At 36.0% G+C, this 27,919-nt stretch overlaps 1 protein-coding gene across 2 annotated transcripts in view; it reads right to left on the minus strand.

Annotated features, from left to right (window-relative positions):
• Nucleotides 1-27,919, minus strand: part of LOC150081272 (sentrin-specific protease 6-like) — a 369,847-nt gene that overhangs the window by 251,994 nt on the left and 89,934 nt on the right. For both annotated transcript variants that reach the window (XM_090379581.1, XM_090379580.1), the window contains exon 3: nt 2,060-2,153. In XM_090379581.1, coding sequence (XP_090235707.1) covers nt 2,060-2,102 — 43 coding nt within the window. In that variant the 5' untranslated portion in view covers nt 2,103-2,153. The remainder of the gene's footprint in view (nt 1-2,059; nt 2,154-27,919) is intronic.

Below are 27,919 nucleotides of genomic sequence, written 5' to 3' on the forward strand. Positions count from 1 at the left end.
TTAAAGAATGGAGTCTCTAGTCTTGGTAGACCTAAAACTACTCTGCTCTACACCTATATTCATGATACTATCAACATTGAGTAGTTTCAAAAACAGTGTATAGCATAGTATGATTCCACAACATGCATACAATGTAGCTTCATAGTTGTGCTAATTGTAATATATACATTGCAAAGTACATTAGAAAAGAATACAAAAAGACCAATCATGCCCATATCTATCTGAAATGCTATTATTTTTATTCTTAACTACAGTTAAGATAATAACTGTAGTTAATAATAAAAATCTTAAGTTTCTACCCGATAACATATATATAAGATAAACTGAATTGTGCAGTCTCTAAGAATGCATCGTAGGAATCAAAACACTAGGCAAGCAGGGAGCTGACAACAGCCAATATATGGTCTGATGATGGGTATCGGCAAGGTTCCCAAAACATCACCTTAATGTATAGGAATTTAGTTACTAACTGAATAAATTATCTTAATATTCATGTGGTATAAGATATATGTTTCAGGACTTCTTATGCAAGTCATGCTTTACATAACTCGGGAATGACTAATAAAATATTGCTACTATATTCCTGACATGCCAAAATTACAAAAACCACATAATATCCTCAGAAGAATGAACGAAAAAAAAAAAAAAATATATATATATAGAAAAATAGTTATATATTTTTAATTAGTTCAATTAAAAACTTTATCTGGGAACTTTATCTGTAGCCGGAGTGGCACATAAGAAAAGAAAACATAAAAGGAAGAAAAAATGCATGTTATTGTACTGTAAAAACTGATGTGTATTTCATAGCCTTGTTTATTATAGTTAACTGCACTGGTGTCGATCCCTTCATTGCTTCTCGTATTTGTCCTCTGTCTTTGTCCTTTATTATTGTGTTCACTGTTGACGCTGACAAATCTAAATTCCGTGTGATACTTGTTAATGTTTTATCATTTTCATAAATACTTATTATTTTAACTTTCTGATCCAAATCGATTGCTTTCCTTTTCTTGGTAGATTTACTAGTTATTTGTTATTTTGGTTTTTAGGAGCATTAGCAACTAAGGCCATATTGCTCCAGGGATATGCGGTGGTCATTCCCTGACCTTTCCGCATCCTCTGTATTTGGTGGTCATGGGCTCGAACCCCGGTCTAATCAAGAAGTGTGTGCTATGCACTGCTGCTCCTGCCCACCTGGCTACGGAGGCGCCAGATTTACTAGCACCACTGTCACTTATTCTCTTAGTTGGCACCATGATAACAGTCAAAATGAAATTTTCTGCAAAGAACTTCACAGGGTTAAGGTAGAAACACAATATCCATCACCTCATGCACGCTCACATTTTACTAAAGCAGATTTCTGGAGGTCACTACTACAAAACAAATAAAAACAATTTGCAGTTTCCGGTTTATTGGGCTTTTCTGTTATTGCAATTCATTATAAATAGGTAGTAAACTTGATCTTATTGCATTTGCAATAATACCAATAGCTGGAATTCTGTGAGTTTTTATGTTATTATGGTGAAATGTATGTCCCCTTCACTGAAATCCTCCGTCACATAAAAAAACAAATTTTCAGTATCTTCTCTTCATTCCTATTTTTTAAACTTCGTAAACTTGTTACTCCATATCTCACTTGTGCATGCCGTGTACGTTGTTATTGATTGCTTTATTATTATTATTATTATTATTTTCTTCTTTTTTTTTACCGCTAGAAAAATTTGAACGAAAAAAAATTTACGCAAGTCCGAAGTTACGTAACTCAGGCTTACGTGAGTCGGGGACTTACTGTAGCCATTACTAAAAGTATAAACTGAATTCTCATATTCAGAAATTGTTTAATATAATTTTATAATATTCATAAAAAAACACATTAGTCCCAATCCGTAATAGTTATTTTAATTGACCATACATACAATTCCATTAATAAATGCAAAGATAAGAGTTGTGATTTTTTGGTGTAAATGCAATAATCTAAAAATTTTTATTACTTATTTCCTTATAGTAAACAAAAATTATTAAAAGGAAAAATTATAGAATAAAATTTCAACATAATAACCTGATCCAGGAGTCCTAACTGCAGTCTCTGATGTTTTTTCCATGCCAGAATGTTATCTTTCTGCACAAAAACTATGCTTCGGTTTGGTTGGATTCTTGAAAAAAAAATTGTTTACCGACATTAAATCATTATAAAAAATATAATGTGCGCACACACAACAAACATTTTTCTCAATAAGTTAATTAGAAATCAAATGTAACTCAATAAGGGAGGTGCAGAATAAGGTGCAGATGAGCATAATTATAACGTAAATAAAAAACAAGGAAATAAAGCAGAGTAAAAAAAAGTCTAATTCAGTTTCAGCCATTTAGAGAAACCTACTTTACATGCCATTTTCCCAACTATTATTGTTATTAGTCCAACTATTATTATTATTAGCTATTTGGTGCAAAGTAGCTTGAGGCTTATGCTGCACCAGGCAAAAAAAATCTGAATTACCCAGAGAGAGAAAAGCAGAAGGGAATCACCAAGAAAGAGAAGAATGATGATATAGGATAGAAATTCATGTATTTGTGTTGATATATAATCAAAGGCCATCATAAGAATAGTTAGCATTGCTTCAGCAAATTCTTGGACAACACATAGCATGGGTAGATTTATTAGTACAGTATAAAAATTTGAATTGATATACATTATTTAAGAAATCAAAACTGTCTTTAATCATTTGTTGGGGTAGTTACTTCATCTGCCTTAGCATTAGTCCTGGTAACTTGATACAAGAATTATACAGCAAGGCATATACAGAAACCCCGACCAAAAAAAAAAAAAAACACACCTCATTTGCCCATTCCATTGTTAAATTTATTTAAACTACCATTTACACATTAGGTGAAAGTTTATTCCAACGATCAATAACTCTTTTGTCGAAAGAAACTTTTCACACACTCACTTCAATATAAAACTAGTGTCCATTTCTGCATTTCAACCCGAGAAAGAATAAAAATAACACTGACATATAGTTTACATAATTCTATTAGCATTAGTAGAGGCATATGATGCAAGAAAGCAAACTTATACAGCATCAGCAAAAAAAAAAAAAACCTCTTCCCATTTCCACCATCCATTCACTCCAAAAGTTTGTCTAGTTCTGCTTTGAATTTATTTAAGCTGTCAACTTCCACGACAGATGGAAGTCTGTTCCAGCAATCAACCTACCCACTGGCTAAAGGCAAATTTCCACACATCAATTCTACAACTGTCTTTCCTAAATTTGAATTAATGTCCCCTCAGGTGAGTAATCTCAGCAAGAGGAAGAATCCCATCAGCATTCAGCTTGCTCAAACCATTCAAGGCATTATACACCTCAATCAGGTCACCTCACAGGTGCCTAGTCTCCAGACACTGCAATTTGCAGAACTTTAGCCTTTCTTCATAAGAGTAACCCTTTGTTCCATTCATCAATCTAGTTGCCCTTCTCTGTATTCATTCCAGCAGCTCTACATCCTTCCTAAAATGAGACCTCTAGACCTGTATGCAGTACTCAAGGTGTGGCCTGACCACTGCCTTATACACGGGGACAATCACCCCCTTATCCCTGCTAGCAAAGTTCCTGTATATCATTGACAACACTTCGTAAGCTGCTCTTGCAGCCTGTCTGCACTGCTCAGAAAACTTCATATCTGACTACACAATTACCCCCAGGTCTTTTTCATTCTCCACTATCATGAGTGTAGTACCACACAGTTGGTATGTTACTCTGGGGTTACTAATATACATACGCAGAACTTTACATTTGTCAATGTTAAACTTCAGTTGCCACCTCTCAGCCCATCTGCTCAACTTTTCTACATCCTGCTGCGGTAGTGTACTGTAATTACTGTCATTAAGTACCCTGCCAACCTTCGCATCATCAAACTTGGACATTAAGCCTGATATACCTTCATCAATATCATTAATAAATACAGAAAATAACAATGGGCTGAACACCGAACCCCAGGGGACTCCACTAATAACATTAGTCCATGAAAAGCAGTGTCCATTGATTACCACTCTCTGTCTTCTCCCACTCAACTAGTTTACTAGTTACTTCTATAGAAGCAATTTGCCCTTAATACCATACTGCTCCAATTTGCAGTTGTCTTCCACATGCAACAGGATCTAAAGCTATCCTAAAATCCAAGTGTATGATATAAAAATTACTGGAGTGAAACTTCTTTAGGTTTGCTCCAGGCAGTTTTCACATGGGAGTAACTTGCGTTTGTGGAAATCGCAACGAAAATGCGACACTGCAATCTAAGCCATAAGTAAATGAATTACAGGTACTCTGAACAGCTAACTATCATAATAGACTGAATGAGCCGGTTTTCATCTGATCACCAAAGTTAAGCAGCATTATGCCCAGTTAGTACTTGGGAGGGTAACCAACTGGGAATACTGTGTGTAGTTGGATTTTTACTAGTTACTACTATTCATAAAATTTTGCAGATGTCATGTTTCCTCTAAAATGTTTTTACAGTGGAACTGCTGCTTCATACCATGTAAACATTAACTCTTAACAGAACAGTTAATGCATTGTATAGTTGTAAATAAATAAATGAATTACTATGAATTAATTAATGATTAATGACTGATTGCTGGCGCAGCAAAAATGAAACTTTGATATTCACAAAGGAACTTTGCATTATCGTAAATTATGCTAATGGAATTTCTTTGGGGAATTGAATGAAGCAGTCAATATCATATGTTAATACTGCCTGTTAAATTAATCTAAGACAGATTTAAACTGCCAAATGGAGAGTGGAATAATTACAAAATGTTTAGATCCAGTGAAAATATCACAATTAATGATTGCATTACTGTTTATGGCAATGACTGAAAGACTGAAGTGTGTCAAACACACAACCTTACGGTTTCCAACACATTTTATCAAAATGATAAACCTACACATTCACTAGGGTAGAGTATAAAAATGTCTGAAATTGACTGTATCTTTGTTAGTGAAACCAGAGATACAGTCATCACATACCATGAGAAGTAATATTAACTCTATTATACAACAATTATTAGAATACAGTAAGTTAGTATGACGGTTTTATTGGTCAGGAACATGAACATCCACGATATAATCTATTAGTCTTTGCAATCTGAGAACAGGATAGTTGTATTTGAGCAGATTGGAGAGAACTGTATTTATTGAAAATCTGTCCAACCATGTGAAAGTATAATTATTTGAATCTTAACATACTTTGATTAATATCGAACAGGATTTCTTTAATTGTGGATGTGTGATTTTCTTCGATTTCTCAAGGGTAAGAGACTGATTCCTTCTTGAAGTGAAACTTCTTCAGGTATGCCCCAGGCAGTTTTCACATTGTAGTAACTTAAGCCTCAAGATTGACAAAAATTGCCACGAAATGAAGTATGGTATATGTAGCAGCAATGCATGATGTTGTTGTTATTTGGTTTTTAGGAACATTAGCAACAAAGGCCATATTGCTCTGGGGATATGCAGTGGTCATTCCCTGACCTTTCTGCATCCTGGGCTCAGGCTCGAACCCCGGTCTAATCAAGAAGTGTGTGCTACGCACTGCTGCTCTTGCCCAACTGGCTACGAAGGCGTCAACGCATGATGTAATCAGTACCACTACAGTATGGCCACGGTGTAACTTGCACATGTTGCATTTACGTTTTTATTGCTATATCTGAGCTTCTAGCAGTCAGATTTTAAAAATTTAAAACCAAAATATTTTGTCATTCTCTACCATATTTCATGAGAAATTTCAATAGAAAAATCTTTATAATTCAACATGCCAAAGACTAATAGTGAGCATTGTAAGGCATGAAGAGCATACATACGTGCAATGCAACCAGGGAAACCACCTCCATTGAGTGCAAAGGAGAAATCTGTAAAAACTTTGTAATTAACTTGTAAAACAATTGTAAAATATTAAACCACTGTAACATTGAAATAATAAATGTTTCAAAAGATTCTAAAGAAGTTTCACTTAACTTCCACTGCGAGTTCTTGGTGCACAGACAATTTCCTTTGTCACCAGATTATAATATCAAATCAAATTGGTCAGACAAGACTTTCCCTTAACAAACCCATGCTGTGTTTGAACTATAACTGCAGTCATGTCAAGATGATTTTGCAGAGCTTCTTTAACCAGTGACTCATTAATTTTCCCTGAAATACAAGTTAAACTAACAGGTCTGTAATTACTCGTGTCACCCTTTGATCCCCTTCGTGAATTGGAGACACATTAGCACATCTCCAGTCCATGGGGACTTCCCCTGAGTCCACAGAAGCTCTCATAATTATGGAGAATTTGCTTAATTCCTTTGCTGCCTCCTTTAATATAACTGAACAGATCCCATCCACTCCAGGTGCCTTATATTCAAATTCAACAATTTCTCCTCCACTTTGCTCTCAGTTATTACAAAATTATTTAGCACCCTGCTAGAATTTGATAAGCTTCAGGCCTCCACTTCCCAACATAATTCCTCATGTGTGAATGTAAATGCAAAATACTCATTCAGTTTGTTAGCTACCTCAGCAGGATCATCAACAGTCGAACCATTAATATCAAGTGGACCAATCTGGTTCATCCTCTTCCTTCTGGAGTTTACATAAGTAAAGAAATCTTTGTTGTTTTTCTTTGCATCCTTTGCCAAAGAATTCTCAAATTTTGTTTTTGCCTGCCTAACCTCTTTTGTGACTTGATTACAGACCAGTCTACCATATGTTTCTGTGACACCTGATAATTTATATGCATCCCATGCATTTTTCTTCTCTACCACAAGTCTCATTAGTTAATCTGACATCCATTTAGGCCTAAACCTTGAACAATATTTCTTAGTTGATATGAAAAGCCTAGTAACTTCCAAGATTAATTCCTTGAATGCTTCCTGTTTAGAACTGGCTGTTAGTTGAAATGTATAGAATTTAAAAACTGTCTCAGACCACTGTAGTCACCTTTATGAAAGCAAAAACCCTTCCCTTTACCCCCGATGGTAGTTATGTCTTTGAGTAAATCCCACATCAGCACACTGTGATCACTGCCACCTAGTGGTTTCTTTATCTGCAGATTCTTAATGCATGAAGAATCACTGCTGATAATCAAATCAAGAATATTACTCCCTCTGATTGCCTCTTAAACATGCTGCTGTAGAAAATAATCATCCAATAAATCGACAATAGCCGTGCTAGTCACCAACACTGAAGTTCAATTCAATATCTGAGAAGTTAAAATCTCCCATTATAAGATAATCTGATTTACTAGCCCACTATTTCTTTGTACAGGTGTTCATTTCACTAATCAGAGTGATTAGGCCTATAATACACTCCTACTCCCAAATTCTGCTTAGTGCACCAAACTGACTCAACACTGAAATGTCCACCCATGTCAACTATTAAAGCCTTAGACACTTCAATTATGTTGCCATACAGATGGCTAGTTTCTAGAGATTACAATTTAAAGAACCTCTTTATTTTTTGGTAAGAATATATTTTTTTTATGAAACCCAATACATGAGAGGTATTAGAATCTATAGTACTTAGTACTGTGTATGGGTTGGAGTTTGAGAAGACAAAAGAAGATATTTGATAACATTAGACTTGAACTTCTGTAGACTGTAATTTTCAGGAAATACATATGAAGTAAGGTTGTTCCAGAAAATGGCAACTGAATGAATAAATGAGGAAGATGAAAAGTTGGTTCTGTGACCTTGAAGTTGGACAGTAAATGAATGTTGGCGGTAGGTGTTCGGACTGTTTTGAAAGAGAGAGTGGGAATTATAGAAGCCAATTCAGAAGAATAGTGCCCATGGAAGTATCCGTAGAAAAGCCATGCAGCAGAAACAGTATGTCTATGAGACAGAGAGTGGAGAGACTGATAGAGATGAGTCATTAATTAACCTAACTGCAATCTTCTGAATGGAATCTAGAAGCCTGAGAGAGATTTTGGGGCCACTGCCCCAGATGTGGGAACAATATTCCATGGTAGGCAGATTTCAGATTTGTATAGAGTGAATAGCTGTTTGGAAGAAAAGTAACACCGAGAGTGAAACAGAAAGCCAAGTTTTTTAGATGCAGAGGAAGCAATATTTGTAACGTGCTTGTGTCAAGAGAGATTAGAAGTAAGGGTTATCCCCAAAAGAGATTTCATCTTACCTAGAAATCAGTGTCACCAAAGATAAGCATAGGAGCAGAAGAATCCTTTTTGCAAGATATAAGACGAGACTGAATTTAAGGAGGATTGAAATCAACTAAGTTGTTTCTCCCCCATTGGAGAATTACCTGGGGATTGGCATTTAAGGATTTGGTAGTGGATACTCGAAGTTGAAGTTGATTGAGCAGAGCGCGGTTTCTCAAACTGGAAAGTGGAATTCAATGTGCCACCATCAGCAAAACTATGGTTGGGATTCCTGTCAATGGAAGAAGGTCATTAATATACAGGAGGAAAAGAGTGGGGGAATGAAGTGAACCTTGGGGACACCAGCATTAGTGGAGAAGTTAGAAGACAGAGAGCCATCTAACATCACCCTCAGTGAGCGATCTGAGAGAAAACTGGGAGAGACAATTACAAAAAACAGTTGGCAAACCATAAGTTGGAAGCTTGTTTAGAAGACCTTTATGCCAAACAGAATCGAAAGCCTTTGTGATGTCAAGACCGACTGCTTGTGTTTCACCGAACTTTTCCATTGAATTTGTGCATAAAGGGATAACATAAGCTAGAATATTACCAGTGGATCGACACTGACGGAATTGGTACTGGCGATCGTTGATCAGACGGAGGGGTTTCTAGGTAGTGCAAGAGTTGGCGGTTAATTGATTTCTCCATTACTTTGGAAAGAGCAGAAGTAATCGCAATGGGACAATAATTGGATGGAAGGATTTGTCACCCTTTTTAGGAACTGGCTGGATATGAGCAAATTTCCAAGCAGAAGGAAAAACATCTTTGGAATAAGAAAGTGATAAAAGAAGACACAAAACACGAGTAAGTTCAGGAACACAGATTTTGAGAACAAGTGGAGAAATACTGTCAGGACCTGGAGCTTTCTTAGCATCAAGATTCGTCAAAATCCTTCTGATATCGTTTCGACAGAAGACCACAGGAGGCAAGAGGCAATGAATGGAGCGTGTTGGTAATGGTGGGGGGGGGGTTACCAAGATCATTAATATGTGACATTGGAAGAAAAATGGGATGCTAGCAGGTCAGCTTTATCCTTCGCTGAAGTGACAATAGAACCATCTGGTTTAGACAGAGGTAGGAGCAGAGATGGGCAAAAGTTGCGGCCAATAGCTTTGGCAAGAGACCTGGCTACCATTAGGGCAAGAAGCAAGATTTCTACTCTTAGCCTGCTCTAAATCTAGTTCGGACTGATCAATAACTGCTTTGCAATTGTTGAGAGCTTTTGTGTAGGCAGAAAATGAAACTGAATAATTGGAAACAAGCCAATTACAATATGTAAAATTCTTCTCTTGAAAAGCTCTAGCACATTTATTGGAAAACCAAGGTTTCGATAAAGGACGAGATTTCAAAGTGGAGTGTGGAATAAAGGATTACATTCCTACAAGAATGATTTCACTGACACAATCTGAGCAAACGTTGACATCAGAAGTTTTGAAACAGTAATCCGACCAAGGGAAAGAAGAAAGGAAATCTCGCAGGTCATTCCATTTTGCATTCTTGCAACGCCAAACAACACGAGGTTGGGAACAGCCATGAGATAAAGGCTACATTGGAGAAGAGACAATCACCAAGTTGTGATCTGAGGTGCCTAAATGACCATCACTTCGACTGTGTACTTAGAAGGGTTGTTTGTGAGAAAAAAGATCAAGTGTGTTGGCTGTATGGTTAGGATTGTCCGGTATTCTGATAGGTAAATGAACAATATGTGAGAGGTCATTAGCAATTGCAAAAGCCTCAGCATCTTGACCAGCTGGCTCTGTGTGACTAGAAAACGGAATCCAGCTGGAGCTGTGAACATTAAAATCACCAAGGAAAATTACCTCACTGTTAGGAAAGTTTGACTGCAGAAAGTCAAGTTGCAAAGAGAGGGAATCAAGGAGTCCCAAGCGATTAGTGGAGTTGGGAGAAAGAGATAACAAATGAATTTGACAGAATGAGATAGAGAGATTTTAAGCCAGAGAAGATTGAAAAGAAGAGATTCCAAGTTACCAAGTCTCTGACAGGGATTATTGGAACAGACATATGCACAAGTACCACATTCAAGGTGAAAGTAATGATACAGAGAATAATTCTTGCAACTGAGATGAGCAGTGGTTGAATCAACCGATAAGTGAGATTCTGTCAAAAAAAGTACATAGGGTTTGGCAGACTGAAGTAGAAATGGACATCATTGAGATTAGAACTGAGACCACGTATATTTATGATATGAACTAGGAAGTGTTTGGGAGGTTTAGATCTTTTCGCAGATGGGTTTGCTCTATTAGTTTGACAATTCATGGTGTATTCAGTAGTACGAAAGGGTGAGGGGAATGCTGTATGAAGTAATGAAATTTTTGGATATGGCATAGACACAGTAAGAATATACCCAGACACCACTTTGCTTATTGGAGGCTTGAAGTGGTGAAACCCATGTTTAGTCTCTAGAGCAAAGTTTCCGGCATCGCTTCCCCCCCCCCCCCATACTTCTCCTTCAACCCATGCACGGTACTAAGTACTATAGGTTGATACCTTTCGTGTTTGGGGTTTTCATAAAAAAAAAAAAAAAAAAAAGATCCTTGACATAACATGGCCTCGACAATGCCCCCCCAAAATCAAACTTGCACAAAGCTAGTGCAATGAAGGTACATAAATTCAAATTGAGAAAGGATGGTAGCAGAATAGATGTGCAGAATTTGCCTTCAGCCAATGAGTGGTTGATTGCTGCATTAAGTTACCATCCATTATTGTGGAAGTATATATAGTTGAATAAATTCAAGAGAGAACTGGACAAACTACTGGAGGGGTTAGATAAGTGAAATGGATTTTTTTTTTACTGATGCTGTATAAGCTTGCTTTCATTTTCATCCATATCGTTACTAAATACTGAAAACAACTGGTCCAGCACCAAACCCAAGTGTAATCTATTAATAACAATAGTTCAAGATGAGCAGTGCCAGTTGATAAACTGTTTATCATCTTACACTCAATCATCTGTTTATCCATAGCAGTTACTTGCCGTTAATGTCACACTACACCAATTTCTATAGCAGTCTTTTACATGCAAAAGTATCAAAAGCTTTTCTGAAATCTAAGTATATGATGTCAAAATTACACTTTACATCCAGTTCCTTGTTACTGTGTCACAGTATCTAATCAGGCTGGTCAGCAAGAACGTCCTTTAACAAATCCAGGATGTAACTGCCATATAACAACGTTCAGTCTAGATTGTTGCTATTTGGTTTTTAGGAGCATTAGCAAATAAGGCCATATTGCTCCGGGGACATGCGGTGGTCATTCCCTAACCTTTCCGCATCCTCCGTATTTGTGGTCACGGGCTCGAACCCCGGTCTAATCAAGAAGCGTGTGCTACGCACTGCCGCTCCTGCCCACCTGGCTACGGAGGCGCCGTTCAGTCTAGATCCTCCAGCATTATTTAAAGAAATATTGCGGGAGGCTCCATTATTTTTCATGGAACAGATATCACACTGAAAGGTCTGTAATTACTTATGTCACCATTTGATCTCCCTTTGTGAACTGGGGATACATTTACGTCTCCAGGTAATAGGGGCTTCCAATGAATTCAAAATGCTCTCATCATCGCTATAGGTTTGCTTAACCTCTTTTGCTGCCTCATTTAATATAATTGGGTAGATACCATCAACCCCAGGTAACTTTTTCATGTTTAGCTTCAACAATTTCTCTTCTTTCCTCTCAGTTATCACAAAATCATTCAGCTCTCTTTTAGAATTTGAGACACTTCTGGCATCCCAATCCCAAAAAATTCCACATATGTAAACATAGATGCAAAATACCTATTGAGTTTGTCAGCAGCCTGAGCTGGATTATCAACAGTTAACTATTCATATCTAGTAGACCAATGTGATTCATCCACTTCCTTCTAGTGTTTACATAAGTAAAGAAGTCTTATATGCTTAACTTGCATTTTTTGTGAGAGGCTTCTCATAATCTGCTTTAGCTTGCTAACTACATTTGTGACTTTATTGCAAGTTAGTTTAAACCCACTGTATGTTTCTGCATCCCCTGATAATTTATAAGCATCTCATGCATTTTTCTTCTTTGTGTGAAGAAATTCATCTCATCAGGCAATCTGACATCCACTTTGTTCTAAACTTTGATGAACATTTCTTAGTTGCTATACCTAGCAGCTTCTATGATTACTTCCCTAAATGCTTCCCATTTAGAATATGCTGATGAATATATATGATCTGGCGATTTATCCTCCTGTTACCAATATTGATTGGAACATGGTTATTACACAATGAATGCCATTGTTAAACTCCTGAATGTCATCCAAATTTTTTTCCTTCTAAATACTTACTTCGTATATTTTTAGATTTTGACAGAGCCATTGACAACATTCAATGGGTTAATATGCTTCAAGGATTTGAGTAACAAAATGTTCTTGTCAAAGCTACCATAGTTTGAGAAGTTATTTCACTGATCATCAAATTATCATTTAGATTCCTTATTACAAAATAGTTAAGCCAATCAACAAAGACTGTCCTCAAGACTTCATACTGGGTCCAGCTTGCTGGAGTATGGTGTTTAATGAATGGCTGGCCCAAGATATTGGGGCTGTTTCTAAAACTGCCTATGCTCTCTTGTTTTGCTGGTTCCAGGATTTTCTTGTCAAGACCTTGAACAAACTGTCAAAAATGTTCTTGCAATGCTCCAAAACTGCTATATTAGTAGTTTTGCTGCTTAATTCAATTCAAATTGACAATCTTAAAGGAAATGCTATAATTGTTCAAAGGCCATTTTTCTTTAGTAAACCGCCTAAATGAAAGTCTTGGAAAAAACAATAAGCATTCACCTATTATTAAAAGGTGAAATATTAGCAAACATATCATTAATATTAAAGAAAAAAAAATATATTGGGATGACTGCTTACATAACCAGAATGGAATAGGGATTGAACAGAAAGGCCTTAAGCCTACCACACTCTGCTATTTTTGTTTCCACCATTTACTATGGCATCACCACAATGGTAACTGACTGTTAACATTGTGCAAGTCATTGAAAGTTAATCCCATGTTCTCTTTGACTGTTGCTCATATTCTCCTGAAAAATCATTACTTCTAATGTTGGTATTCATAATGGTGGTTCTGAGTAATGTCTAATAGGAAATAAAGAAAACTATAAACATTTCATCACTTTTATGTCATTTTTAAGAAGAGATTTTAAATCCTTGTGAATGATGACATTTGAGATTCAAAAAGTTGGAGTTCAGGCAAGCACAATGAAAACCGGTTTTCATTTTACAGGAAAAACAGGATTTTTTTTTTTTTTTTTTTAAGTCCATACTATAAATTAAATTTCAGTAGCAAAATACAAGTTTTGCATAAAAATACAGCCATAAGATCATTTACTAGTGCAATACACTTTTAAACATTGGGTTACATAACATTTTGCTGTCTGTGAATTTCTGTTCGGAAACTTTATTAGACATCAACTGGTTTTGATTTCTTCAAAACTGTTGCTGACGTTTCTATCTTCAGAAATTGTGATTCAAATTTTTGTTCATAACAACAGCCCTTCTGTTTAACTTGGCTGTTAGGAGCATTCCAAAGCTTCACCAGAAAAAAAAAAAATCTGAACTCAGTTTCTGCTTTTCTAACTTGGATGAAATATATACCAGGTTATCCCAAGCATGACTTGGGATAACCTGGTATATTTCAAGCTTCTTGTGCACTTGTCAGTTCCCCAATCAAGGAAATCAATTCTTTCTTTCATAATAGCATCTGGTAGGCTCTCACAATCAAACTGACAGAACTGATGCTACAAAACATCGATTGCCTCATCTATTTCTTTATCTTTTAATGACATCATGAAGTACTGGAAACTTATCCACAAAAAATTTCAAATCCAAAAATGCTGCACAGCCAATTGATAAAAATCTCTGCTACCTCAACATTTACAAAAAACAAATTATTTTTCAATGGGAACTTGTGCATCATGTAGTCACATGCAGCCATAAAGTATTTCCTGATAAATTTAGACTCTCTACAACAACCTTAGCAGCAGAAATGCCTATAACTAAGATAGGCTCATTCTTTTAGTTTAGTTGGCTATGGCAATCAATTTCCAATATGAAAGTGGAAGATTCGAAAACTGTTGGTAAAATAAATTTGGCATAACATTGTTCAACATATCTAGGAATAATGACTTGGCACATAGATACGAGATACATTAGATTGAAACATTATACAGCCACTCCACGACTTACGTAAGGGTTGTGTTCTGCGGAACTCTACGTAAGTCGGAATTTCCTTAAATGCTTATGCAGTACTCACAAATTTGATTGAAGCAAAAAAGAAATGTTCGACGAACATGTAAATAGAATTATTTATTTAATTTTTTTTTAATCTCATGCTCAGGAAAAATTAAAAAGTGTACAAAATTACAAAAAGAGAGAGGAGACTGGCATAACATTAGCAAGTTTTACCTTTTCAGCATCACTGCCAGAATTAACTCTCCAGCTGATAAACACGCTGCTGCAGAAGCCGAGGGCTGTGGAGATTTAGAAGGGGTTTTTTCCAACACATCACAAAATTTCTCTGCAGCTGCAGAATCACCGCTGGCGACTTTACCGCATACTTTAATGTTTTGGAAACTAGCGTGATGCTTGAACCTATTAAACCTCTCATTGCTTGCCACGAACTTGGTTTGGGGTTCGCCGTACTTATCCTTAATATCTTCATAAATACTTCTTGCTTTTGCTTGAATGGCCATTGGACTTGGGCATTTGCTTCTAAATCTGATTTTCCATCTATATTATTAATAGCTTTTCCATCTTCGATATAGCACCTAAATGCTGTTTTGTGATCACTGTTGATCTTAAATGCACTGATCCTTTAACATGTTCTTTTACACGCACACTGTCCTTTAAAATAGTATTCACTGTTGAAGCACCGAGACCTAATTCCGTGCAATAGATGAAAAACTTTGTCCTGCCTCGTAATTCTTAATTAATCATCTTCATTTCTAAATCAATTTTTTTTCGTTTCCTAGCACTGCCAGCACTTGCACTTTCTATTGGTCCCTTTCCCTTCACCATTGTAATAAGTAAATAGGAATGAAGAGAAGATTCTGAAAATTTATGTTTTTTATATGATTGAAGATTTCGGTGAAGGGGAACTCATTTCATCATAATATCGTTAATGTAAAAAACCCACAGAATTCCAGTTATCAGTATTATCGCAAATGCAATGCCTGTTTATAATAGGTAAAGTGCAGCCATTATCAATCCACTGCAGGATGGAAGCCTCCTCAACAATTCATGCTGAGGGAAATGGACCATAATCTGCTATGCTGGTCCAGTGCGGGTTGGCAGATCAACCGTATTCAGCAGTCAGGGGCTTAAACCCCGGTCTACTCAAAGAGCGTGTGCTACTGCACTCCCACTCCTGACTACGGAGGCCTTTTATAATAGAGTGCGCTAACAGAAAAGCCCAATAAACCGAAAAGTGCAAATTGTTTTTTGTTTTATAGTCCTGACCTTCAGAAATGTTCTTTAGAAAAATATCACAAAGGCATTCAAAATTGATCCTTATAACGGAACATATGGTAACGATGAAAGTGTAGCGCAATTCCCATTATAAAAATGACCTTTTAGAGAGATAAATAGCTTAGTTATATAGCAAAAATTTCAACGTCCAAGGTCTTAGAACGCATTACAAAAAAAAAAAAAAAAAAAAAAAAAAAACACAATGCGTTGTTGGGTTCACATTACGATATTTTCACAATACCTCCGGATGCAAAATACGATTCCATGATTTTTTTAAGTTTGCACTGGCCGGCAAAAACTTACGTAAAGTCGAATTTCTGTAAGTTGAGTATTACTTTAGTCAGGGCGTGGTAGCTGGATTTTGGCATAACATTTAAAATAAGCACTTTGCTTTATTCATGCCAGAAGAGAAAAACATCAATAGACTTTTTGTCTATTCATGTTTTGTCTATATGGATAAATTGCCTAGAATTATCAGCTTGCTTGGCCTATACAGGATTGCTTCTATTAGAAGTTTGCAATTAAGAAGTTCTTAGTCTTGAATTTGTCAATTTTTCTTATTTCAAAACTTGTAATCATGAATTTGATTTGAAAATAAGTCACTCCCACTCACTAGTTTCACTTTTCAACTCTTTCAACTCTTAAAACAGACTTGTCGAAGGATGCCACTGATTAATCGCATTTCCCACATGAAATTGTTATATCACATCTTCACAAGGCAAATGTGTTACCTTTTTCCGATTTTACAATACAGGCAGTTCCAGCTTTATGAGTTTTTTTTTCCCCCTAAGTTTTAGGTATCAACAAAATTGAAAATGTGAACATTAATTGCAATCAATAAATGATAAATATTCATAAATACGGCATTTCGGACCGTGCATATAGCTATACAATACAGTACTACTGTGCACACGTTAAGTTTGTTCAGGCAGACGAAAGTGTCTCGTCTGCTTGAACTCAGATAACATAAAGCAGTTACCACGCTGATATTACATGATCCTATTGTGAAATTTATATATATATAAAGGACTGCTTTGGGGGGGGGGGGAAACTACTCGAAGCATTTCTGAAGAAGACGACTCCAACAAACCAACAATGGGCCACCAATGAGCGATGAATCATCAACAAGCAAGCATTTAGTCGATGATGATGAAGAATAAACATTCATTAACATTTGTATGTCATAAAAGAATTTATTTATTATTATAATTTGCTTGATTTTAAAGGCTATGCTTTCATTTCTTTAGAGAAATAAATCATTGTTTAAACATAAACTACTGTTTTGTTAACCATTATTTATTTAACACTAATGTGGTCAAATTTCATTGTTGAGATTGTAACCCTTGTTTTTAACATTACGTTTATGGGAAATGAGTTTTCGCTTTTCCAAAATATGTCATATTTCTTTGACATCTTAGTGAAAGGTATTGTTAATTAGCTTCACACCACAAAGTCCAATGAAATATCAGAAATTACAGTGAACAGTGCCATTATCATGCATTTCTATTTTCCAACAAACTGCAACAGCAAACCAGGCAGACAATTCATTAACCAAAATAAGCAGAAATTCACATTCATTTAACCCACCAGTGGCAGTGATGCTCAAAATGCGGCAAAAACAGTAGGGAGTCACCTGACAGACATCCAACTTTTTTTCTTTTTTTTTTTCGAAAACTTTTAATTTTTTTTAATTATCTTTCTATACATCAAAATAATTTTCCTCCTAGTGATATTTATTCAGCTACTGGGAGAAGGGGGATGCTGGTTACGTGGTAATACATAAATACTAAAATACTTAACAGAAGCTTGTTTTACTGTGGCAAAACAAGCTTCTGTTTTAGTGTGGTCATGCTAGATAAACCTTGTGCATATGTTTTGTTTATCTAGCATGACCATGCGGTTGTCGTTGTTGTTATTATTTGGTTTTTAGGAGCATTAGCAACTAAGGCCATATTGCTCCAAGAATATGCGGTGGTCATTCCCTGACCTTTCCGCATCCTCCGTATTTGGTGGTCACGGGCTCAAACCGCGGTCTAATCAAGAAGCGTGTGCTACACACTGCCGCTCCTGCCCACCTGGCTATGGAGGCGCCATGACCATGCAGTACTATTCTTGATTTCCATATGTAATGTATTTATTTATTCACAGCTGAGGAAGAGACACACAGAAGTCGAAAGCTTCTGTAAGTATTTAATTTTATTTTATCAAAAGGAGCAAGTGCATCAAGCAGGGGGAGAAGCCCCCTAATTATTAGAATACTTATACTAATATGTTCTTTGTGAAAGTAGGATGTTATATACAGTTACTGATGTCAGAGATCTTCATGAATGGATGGTAAAACATCTTACTGAACACCTGTAAGAACCCATTCTTATGTCTATTAATAATAATAATTTTATATATTTTGGAAAATTATTATAGTTTTAAACAGACTGCATTAAGCAATTTGCTTGCCCTCTCACTGTTGTTCGTTTCAGAAGAGAGCAGATTAGCGTAGCCACAGGGGGGCCAGTTCGAAATGAAACTATACAATAGGAGTGCCAGTTTGAAGCAGTTCTTGTTGACGGTAAGTAGAGCGGAAGCAGCACTGTGGAAGAAAAGGACAAAGGAATGCCCACCGCCCCAAGAAAGGGTTCGGACTCCAAAGAGGAAAGAACTGAGATCATAAGGCAAGCTGAGATTGGGTATCATAGCGCTGTATAAATGGGCCGACACCGAAGTGTGCTCTTAAAAATTTCAAGGGCGGTCACTTAAAAAGTTGTGTGACAAAAGGGGATAAGTGGACGAGGATGGTCAGATGAAAGTTCTGGAAATTTCTTAGCGTCCGAATGTTCCCACTACAAAAAAGGGGGGGCGCGACCAACCAGAACGTGGGCCGAGACAACAGAAGGAGTAATGAGCGAATAAGAATAAAGATGTAGAAAGAGAAATAGAAGATGATTGGTCGAGAAAAGGTGAAGAGAGATGAACAAAGAGGTGATGGGGGCAGAGAAAGAGAGTCCGAGAAAGAGTCCGGAGAAAAAAGGCAGAGAAGTGCGAGAAGAAGTCAGAGAGAATCGCTGGAGAGTGAGAGAGAATTTTTTTGGGAGTGAGAATGGTGTTGGAGGTGTGTGGGAATTGTTAACGGTGAATTTTGGTAATGGTGCAGTTTAGTGGGTAGTGATAACAGAAAAAGGGGAAGCGATTGAGGAAAGAAAATCGGCTCGAGCTTCTAACGGATGGCCAAGGCAGCAACCCTGGAGGAAAGTCCTTGTGAGCGGAAAGAACCGTCAGAGAACAGCATAAAGATGTGCGCCTAGTGGGTCAGCAGAGGCCAAGCCTAGAGAGACGACTGCTGAAAAGGACCTGAAGCCGGAAAAGCCATCCAGGTAGAAAGAGAAGAAAGTGCAAGTAAGTTTTTGGAAAATTTTGCTAACAAAAAACTGTATTATAAAGAAATAAACGGGAGAGAAATTAATAGGACAGTTAGGGGAGATTTATGATGAACTGAATACTATATTGTAAAAGATAGAAAAGGGGAACAACAGAAATAGAGAGAGAGAGAGAGAGAGAGAGAGAGTGAGTGTTACTTATCTGTGTTAGAAGTTCTGTAAAACATAAAGGAATGTATTAGATGTGTTACTGTTGTTAACGAAATAGATTGTACTCTGGAGAAATATCCTCTAGTTGTGCATAGCCCACTGAAAGCTCAGAAGGATCTGCCTAATGAAATGTTCATGTGCATAGAATGAGAGAGGAAGAGTAATGGAATTACCCCATATATATACATATATACCCATATATGATTGTATAGGTTAGTATAGTTAGTACTTTGTATAGTTTAAAAGTTGTAGGTTATGAAATTCATTGGAAGAAAGGAAAGGTGTGAATATTATATTATGTATGGCAATAAGAGTTGTGAGAAATTTTGACATCATGAATTGTTTAATGTGTGTATTTTGATTTTTTTTTTTTTTTTTTATGAAAACCACAAACACAAAAGGTATCAAAACCTATAGTACTTAGTACCGTACATGGGTTGGAGAAGTATGGGGGGAGGGGGGTGCCGTAAACTTTGCTCTAGAGACTAAACATGGATTTCACCACTTCAAGCCTCCAATAAGCAAAGTGAACTAAAACGATGAAATGAATTTTGTTATGTTAGTAACATATGATCTGTCCTTGAGGAGTAACACCACAGCTCTATAGCAAGTATCAGGAATTATCCAGTCGGTGGAAGTATAAAAAAATAAAAAATCCTCATTACATGGAATCTTCTGACAAATAAAAAAGGATTAAATGGAATTAATTTACTAAGCAGCAGATAGCTTGTGGGACTTGGAAGGGAAGTGAGGACCCCTGTTTCAGAATTAAATTTAAAGCAACAGCCTATAGAGGTTTCAAGGTAGATAGAAGTTACAATTGTATACAAAGTCCCACAAATATTTAGGTTGTAACCAAATATAGATCCCACAATTGGCTGAAAGATCCCACAATTGTCGATCCGGCCAGGGATAGATCCCACAATTGTATTTCTAGTTCCCACACACCCTTTGTTTGAAAGAATTCTTAATGAAGATTTAGTAAGTCATCAATTTTCACAAAAAATAACTTGACCAAAGTGGATAGAAAACTGTTGAATGCTTTTTATACGTAATTATTTTTTTTAACTGTAAGTTTTAGAAACTTCTAACACGGCCATAAATAGATATTTCTCTTTGAGATTTTTTTTCCCATTCAGTAATATTCAAAACATATTACAACACAAAGACCTATGAACTTATCTTATTTTCCTAGAAAATTTTTGGAAATTGTGTATCTTTTCTATGGGAAATTTATCTTTCTTTCAGATCTTCGGTCTGAAAGAAAGTCTTCAGTTTATTTTCAGATGTGGACTTATGACATAAATTAAATGGGCTGAGAGCAACATCAACTGAATAACAAAGCCTAACAAGTTTGTGATGTCATCAGTAGAGGCAACAACTTGAATTGTAACATTTTTACAAGTGACTTCTTATGTTCAAATATTTTAGTACTTTTCCATTTAAGGACACATTTCATACCTTTATAATTTAGTAATTAAAAATATATATTTTTTTTTTCTATAAATAATTAATTTTCAACATGCACTATTATAAACTTACAAATCTTTACAAACATTTACCCTTTCTTTGCTAGTTAATACAGTCATTAATTTATAATAGAACGTTTACATTTTATTAATGACATATACAGATATACAAAAATGGAAATAGCCATGGGTGATTCTCAATGTTTTCCCTTGCATCATTTTGCTGATACTAATAACATCTAATTACCAGATCTACAAAATCAGAATTTTTCAATGCACTTATTTAACACTAGAACTGCTGCAATGGTCAATTTGATTGTTTTTCCTACTTTAAATTAATGCAGTTTTGCAACCCTTTTAACTACAGAAGTGCAAGTCCATGACATTTCCTAACTTTCCATTAACTTGCTATAAACATGCACAATTACAAATAATTTTGAACACATTTTTCTTTTAAATTTTAGCTCTGTACCTAAAACTGCTAAAGCACTTGATTTGACTGTGTGTAAAATTTTGATAAAATTTGCTAATTTTAATGCAGTTAATCAAGTTTTTGCATAAAAATATAGTAAAACATATAGCAGTAACTCTTTGTATGGGATTCATTACTATATGTTGCTGCACTGCCATTTTAGTTTAGTCTGGGTGAAACTTTATACATGGAATGATATTTCAACAATTCTTGCAGTGCTAGTTAGATTGCATTATTAAATGTGGCAATCTTGTGGTCTTACTCAAGAGCAGATTCAAAAACGTCTAGAGAAATTAGAATAGCTATCTGAAAATGAGTCTGGAGAGAAGAGTGGAGATAAATTTAGAGAAGAAGAAAGTGACAAATGGATTCCTAATGAAAGAGGCAAGGAATCTAATAGTAGTCAAAATAATACTTCTATAATAAAAATAGTAGTGAAGATAATACATGGCACCATAATTGCAAAAACTATACGTGTCTATCAGTAGACAGCGAACATACTTCAAAATCTGGGCACATTTGGAACATAATTCACAATAACCCTGGGCCAATTCCGTATGCAAGATGAGATGTGTGTATGGATTCTGTGGTAAGTGCATTTTGTTTATTTGTAGACAGACACTTCAATATAAAACACATACAGAACTGCACTATAATCAAAACATGAAGATAATTGAAGGAAAACACTACTCTACATTTTTAAAAAAAATCAGTTTCTGAATCATTTTCTAATGCTGATTTCAAAAATGACTTGTTTGTTCCGTCACGTCAAGTTTCTTTAAAAATCATTAAAGAATTTTGATTTTTCACAAATTTTTATTAATTTTGGCAGAATTTTTGTGCCTTGACATTTAATGCTACTTTTGCAAGACTTTTATATTTAAATACATATTGAAAACACTGATAAAAAGGACAGTGGGGTAAAAAGTCTACTAAACACTCACCACTCATTTTAAAAACTGATCTCCAATGGGTCAAAATTTTATTTCTTTGATTGTCTTGTACATCATTCTAATTTACAGTCCTCCTTTAACATCCAGAAATAGTCAGCCATCATGTTGACATTTCACCTCTCTTGGTAGCTAATCTCCATGTCTTTAATGTCCTGGTGAAATCTCACTCTATTCTTTATTAACACTTCCTAGATTTTCTGGGAAGTAGTCAGTGTAAAAAAATTGTACCTTGAAACTCATGTTGCATCCCAGCTTCTTTAAGTTTGCCACAGCATATTTTCAACTATATTCTTGTAGTCTGGTTCCTCTTTGTTCCCTAAGAAGTTCTCAACAACAGATGTGAAGCTAATCCATGCCTGCTTTTCTCTTTTATTCATAGTTCCCTCAAAATCTCAGTCCCTCTTCATTTTGTGAATTTGAGGTCCAATAAAAATACCTTGTTTTAGATTCTCCTGGTAATCCATGGGAATTTAGTACAAAGGTAGTTGAAGCAGGGACCTCCCCGAAGTAAAGCTTTCACAAACTATTTATTGATATTGGTCAAAGTAACACTTGCGTACACCTCAAGAGTTCTTGTTTGCTACCACAACAGATCATATTAGTAAGGTGTTCTGAGGGCAGAAATGTTTCAAATGAGCGGGAAGCAAGCTTAAATAACTCCAAGGGGTGTGTGTCAGGGCAGTTAACTATACAAGAACAATGTCTTAATTGTTTATACAGAAATGTCAGAAGGTGTCATCAATAAAATGAGTGAATTCAAACTACTGGTTAGGACAAGTAACGCTGACATAATAGCGCTTACTGAAATGTGGTGTCACCTGGAAATAGGGTATAATGAGTTTCAGTATGGTATGTACAACGTATTTAGGAAGGATAAGGCAGACAGAAAGGGAGGTGGGGTCATGCTTCTTATCAATGGCAGCCTGAGTGCGACGAAAGCTTTCCTGGATTCAGACGTTTCGCATGCTAGTATGGTGTGAGAAGTTGGAAGCAAAGGTATAATGAGAATGGACGTAATCTACAGGCCAGGTGTGATTGTGGAGATTATGAAGAGAGCCTCGACATGAAAATAGGAAGGAAAGTCTACATGGGGGACAAAATTTTTAGATGATTGTTATTCAATGTGTCAGGAAAAGTACTAGGGAAAAGAATATTCTAGACCTGATCAGTACCCATGAACCAGATGATACAATAGGGATTAGAATACAGAAACCAGTAGTAGGAAATCATCACCGTAGGCATTCTACGGTGGACAATGAAGAGAGATAGCAGTAGATAAAGGCAAAGGAATGGGTTCTAATTTCAGGAAAGGAAATTAAGAAGGCTTATAGTATTACATGGTCTCTATTAACTTGGGTAGATATCTCAAAGAGAGCAAATACATTTGAATTATGGTATGCCTTTAAAACATTAATCACAGAAGCCTTAAATGCATATATACCATTAAAAAAATACTCCCAAGAGGAGGATTCCAAGTTGGATGAATAATAAAGTTGCCAGATTACTTGAGCAGTAAAAGACAGCATGGAAAAGGTTATAGAGCAATAAAAAGTATTGAAGCCTATAACAGCTACAAATTCATCTGTAACAGTGCAACAGAAAAGGTCAGGCTGGCAAAGGCAGATTATGAGAAATTGCTGGCAAAGAGAGCAAAGTGTGGGAATAAGTAATACTTCACATATATAAATGCAAAGAAGAGAAGGACAAATCAGATTGTAACTTTATCTAATGGCACCGGATAATATTTCTGGTTAATGCTGCAGATGAACTCAACAGTTACTTTGTGTCAATATTTACAGAAATAAAACACTGTCATTGGAAAATTATGGGAGTGAAGTTGAAAAAAATGTAATTAATGATATTGAAATTTTACATGATTATATAATGAAAAAAACTTAAGCTTACAGGCGAGTAAGGCTCTTGAGGTTGATGATACATATATCCTATAATTTTAAGGACGGTGGCAAGTGAGTGCACTGAACCACTGAGACTAATTACGAGAGCATCACTGGACTCAAAGGGTCTCCATAGCCGAGTGGTCAGGAGTGGAGTAGCACACGCTCTGAGTAGACTGGGGTTCAAGCCCCTGACTGCTGAATACGGTCGATCTGCCAACCTGCACTTGACCAGCGTGGCAGATTATGGTCCATTTCCCTCAGCATGAATTGTTGAGGAGGCTTCCATCCTGCAGTGGGTTGATAATGGCTGCACTTTACTTTGTTTACACTGGACTCAGTAGAGATTCTGTCGATTAGAAAAGTGACAAGTATTGCCTATAAGTATCTATATATCAAAGAGTGTAGTGGGAAATTACCAACCTGTCAGTGTAACTTCAGTAGTAGGGAAAATCATGGAGGCAATGATCAAGGGTGGAAATCAGGATCATTTAGATAGAAAGGGAATTCTGGAGGATACAGAGTACAGTTTTGTAAAGGGAAAAATCATGTTTTACAAATCTGGTTAGCTATTTTGATAGTGTCATTCATGAGCTGGATTTAGAGAATAATTTCAACATTGTTTATTTAGATTTCGACAAAGCATTTGACTCAGTCCCACATGAGCATTTACTTTAAGCTGGAACAGTTGGAATCACAAGGAAAATCCTTATATGGTTTCCAGGAAGGAGGCAGAGGGTTCTGATAAATGGTTATTCTTCAGACTGGGTTTATGTAAGAAGTGGTATTCCCCGATGATAAGTATTGGGACCACTGTTGATTTTTATTTTCTTAAATTACATTGATGAAAAGATAGAGGGTGGGATGCAGATGATGTAAAGATCGGTACAGTAGGTAATGATCACTGGCAAGCAGAGATTCTTCAGAGTGACCGTAGACAGACTTCAGGGCTGGTCAGAAAAATGGCAGCTATGCTTTAATTCAACAAAATGCAAAGTGTTACACCTGGGGAACAGCAACCCAAAATAACTTATACACGTGGTAAAGTTGAACTAAAGTTAGTAGTGGAAGAAAGGGACTTGGGAGTAATGATATAGTCAAACATGAAGTTCTCCGAGCATTGTAGACAGGTTGCAAGGAAGACTCATGGTGTCCTATTGATGATTTATTGAACATTTTCTAGTAGAGATAAGGATGTCATAATCACATTATATAATGCTATTGTTACACTTCACCTAAAAAGAGACATTGAGCTTTTGGAAAGAGTGCAAAGATGGGTAACTTGCCTGGTGAACTCGGCAGAAGGGTGCCCATATGAGGAAAGCCTTCATATATGTGGATTGCACAATTTAGAAACTAGGCACCTTAGAGAAGACTTGACTGAAGTGTTTAAGGATGAAATTTTCAGTTATAAATGATGATTATAGAACTAGGGTCCATAAATTCAAGTTATAGGGGGGGTGGTGTTTAGACTGGATTGCAGAAAGTTTTATTTTAGCCAACAAGTTATAAATTACTAGAATAAGTTACCTACATGGGTGGTTGAGGCTGACAGTTTGGGGGAATTCAAAGGCAAGCTATGGGAGAAGAGAAATGCATAGGTTGTCTATTTCATTTTCTTTTATTATTTATTAATTATTTAATTTAATTTTTTTTTTTTACTTTTTTTTTTTTTTTACTTTTTTTTTTTTAATGGCTGGTGCAGCATAAGGCCATTACTAATACTAATTTCATCTTTTCTTAACAGATTGCAGTACCTGCTGTATGTACATTTTAAGCTTTAATAAAAAAATTAAAAATTTTAAAAACATGCTGTGTTCATACCTTTTATTTTCAGAAAAATAAAAAATATTAATTCTACTAAAAATTGCAAATAAAAAAAACCATTTTAGACATAAAAGAGATGTGCATCAATCTCCTAGTAGCTTCCATTTTTCCAGGTTAAAAAACTCTTAAGTGCTTTAACTTGGAAAAGAAATTTTAAACATGCATATACTGTACTCATATTTCTGATTATTATGTATATAAATACAGTAGAGTGTCAGTTATCCGGAATGATTAATGTCAGACCTCTTCCGGATAGCCAAATTTTCTGGATAATCAAATGTAAGGTAAGATTAAATAAATTCTGTTACAATGTATTAAGGTAAAAGACAGACTAAATAATGCGAAAAAAAACGAATTTGTTTAATTAAAAAAATAATAACTTATACATAAAAATTCACACATTTACATATGTATGTATATTCTGGTTGGCATTTTACTGCAAATTTTATGCAGAAAAAATTTTAAGTAATTTTTTAAAATAACATTTGATTGGTTTTTTGTTTTGTTTGTTGTGACCTTTTTTTTCCCCCTACTAAATCTCAAGTTGCTTAACAATATAACTTTGATTATATTGCATTCTTCCTGTTTATCTGCCCATTTTAGTGCTGTTTCTTTTCATTGACATTTTACTGTAAAAATCTGGGTGCGCTTGCCAAGAAAGGCTTAAGTTCTGCAAACTGCAACGCCTGGAGAGTAGGAACCTGCAAGGTGATCTGACTGAGGGGTATAAGGCCTTGAATGGGTTGCGCAAGCTGAATGCTGATGGAATTCTGTCTGTTGATCAGATTAAGAACCTGAGGGGGCACAGATTCAAATTGAGGAAAGACAGTTGTAGAATAGATGAGTGGAAATTTGCCTTTAGCCAGTGGGTGGTTGATTGGTGGAACAGACTTCCATCTTTTGTTTTGGTGGTTGATAGCCTAAATAAATTTAAGGCTGAGCTGGACAGACATTTGGAACGAATGGAGGGGTGAAATGGGAGGGAGTTTTTTTTTTTTTTTGGCTGATGCTGCATAAGCTTGCTTTCTTGCTTCATTTTGCCTCTACTAATGCTAATGCTACTATAGAAAACATTCACCCAATAAATTCAACCCAAAAATTCCAGTCCACATCTTTAAAGTTAAAATCCCTCATTACGAGACATTCTTATTTGCTGGCCCATTCTATTTCCCTGAATAGCTGTTTGGTATACTTATCACAGTGATTAGGTCTTTAATACACTCCTACTCTCAATTGTTTTCCCAGTGCCTATATCACATCAAACAAATTTAATACTGCACTCATCATCCAAGTCAACTGGATGGACTGCCTTAGATATAACATTCTTCTTAACTAAGAGCAGCATAACCCCTCCTGTCTATCCTTCATGTATACATTGTACTCCCCATATTTAAATTCAGCATCACTTATGTCTGAGTTACACCATGTCTCCACCATTCCTACAATATCTGCATTCGACGACTTAATCAATCCTTAAAATTCATTATATTTATTTACAATGCTCCTACATTAGCGTACATGCAAGTTTACAAGCACGTGTTCTTACTCTTGATTACCCTAACAGAACCCATGTATTCATTTGTTCCATGATGACCCTCACAGCAGAGCTTGAAACCCCCAAACCCTTGCTTTCACAAGCTGCTGCACATTCCAAGAGAAGCAGTACAAGAATCACCTTTTCCTCTGCCTGTGGTTCCTGTTAATGTGTATCCCCCCCCCTCCCGCTATCAGTTTTCCAACCCACCTAATACTGCTTCGATAGCAACTCAAAATATTCCTACATCCCTTCTATTTAAGTGTATCCCATTCCTGTAAAAACAGTCTCTTGTGTTAACAACAAGAACAGACTACACTGGGAAAAATTCCACCCCACGAGCCTTGCACACTCGCTTCAGGGACAAATTGACTGATCATACTCTCAATGTGTACTCATTCTATTGTGTCTGGGATATAAGACACTATCAACTCGTGACTTGTTCGCAACATTGCCCTGTACTTCATAAGTACGTCCTCAGATCTCCA

This window comes from Mastigoproctus giganteus, chromosome 8 (genome assembly GCF_048544385.1).
Source record: "Mastigoproctus giganteus isolate SK-2022 chromosome 8, ASM4854438v1, whole genome shotgun sequence".
Taxonomy (NCBI): domain Eukaryota; kingdom Metazoa; phylum Arthropoda; class Arachnida; order Uropygi; family Thelyphonidae; genus Mastigoproctus; species Mastigoproctus giganteus.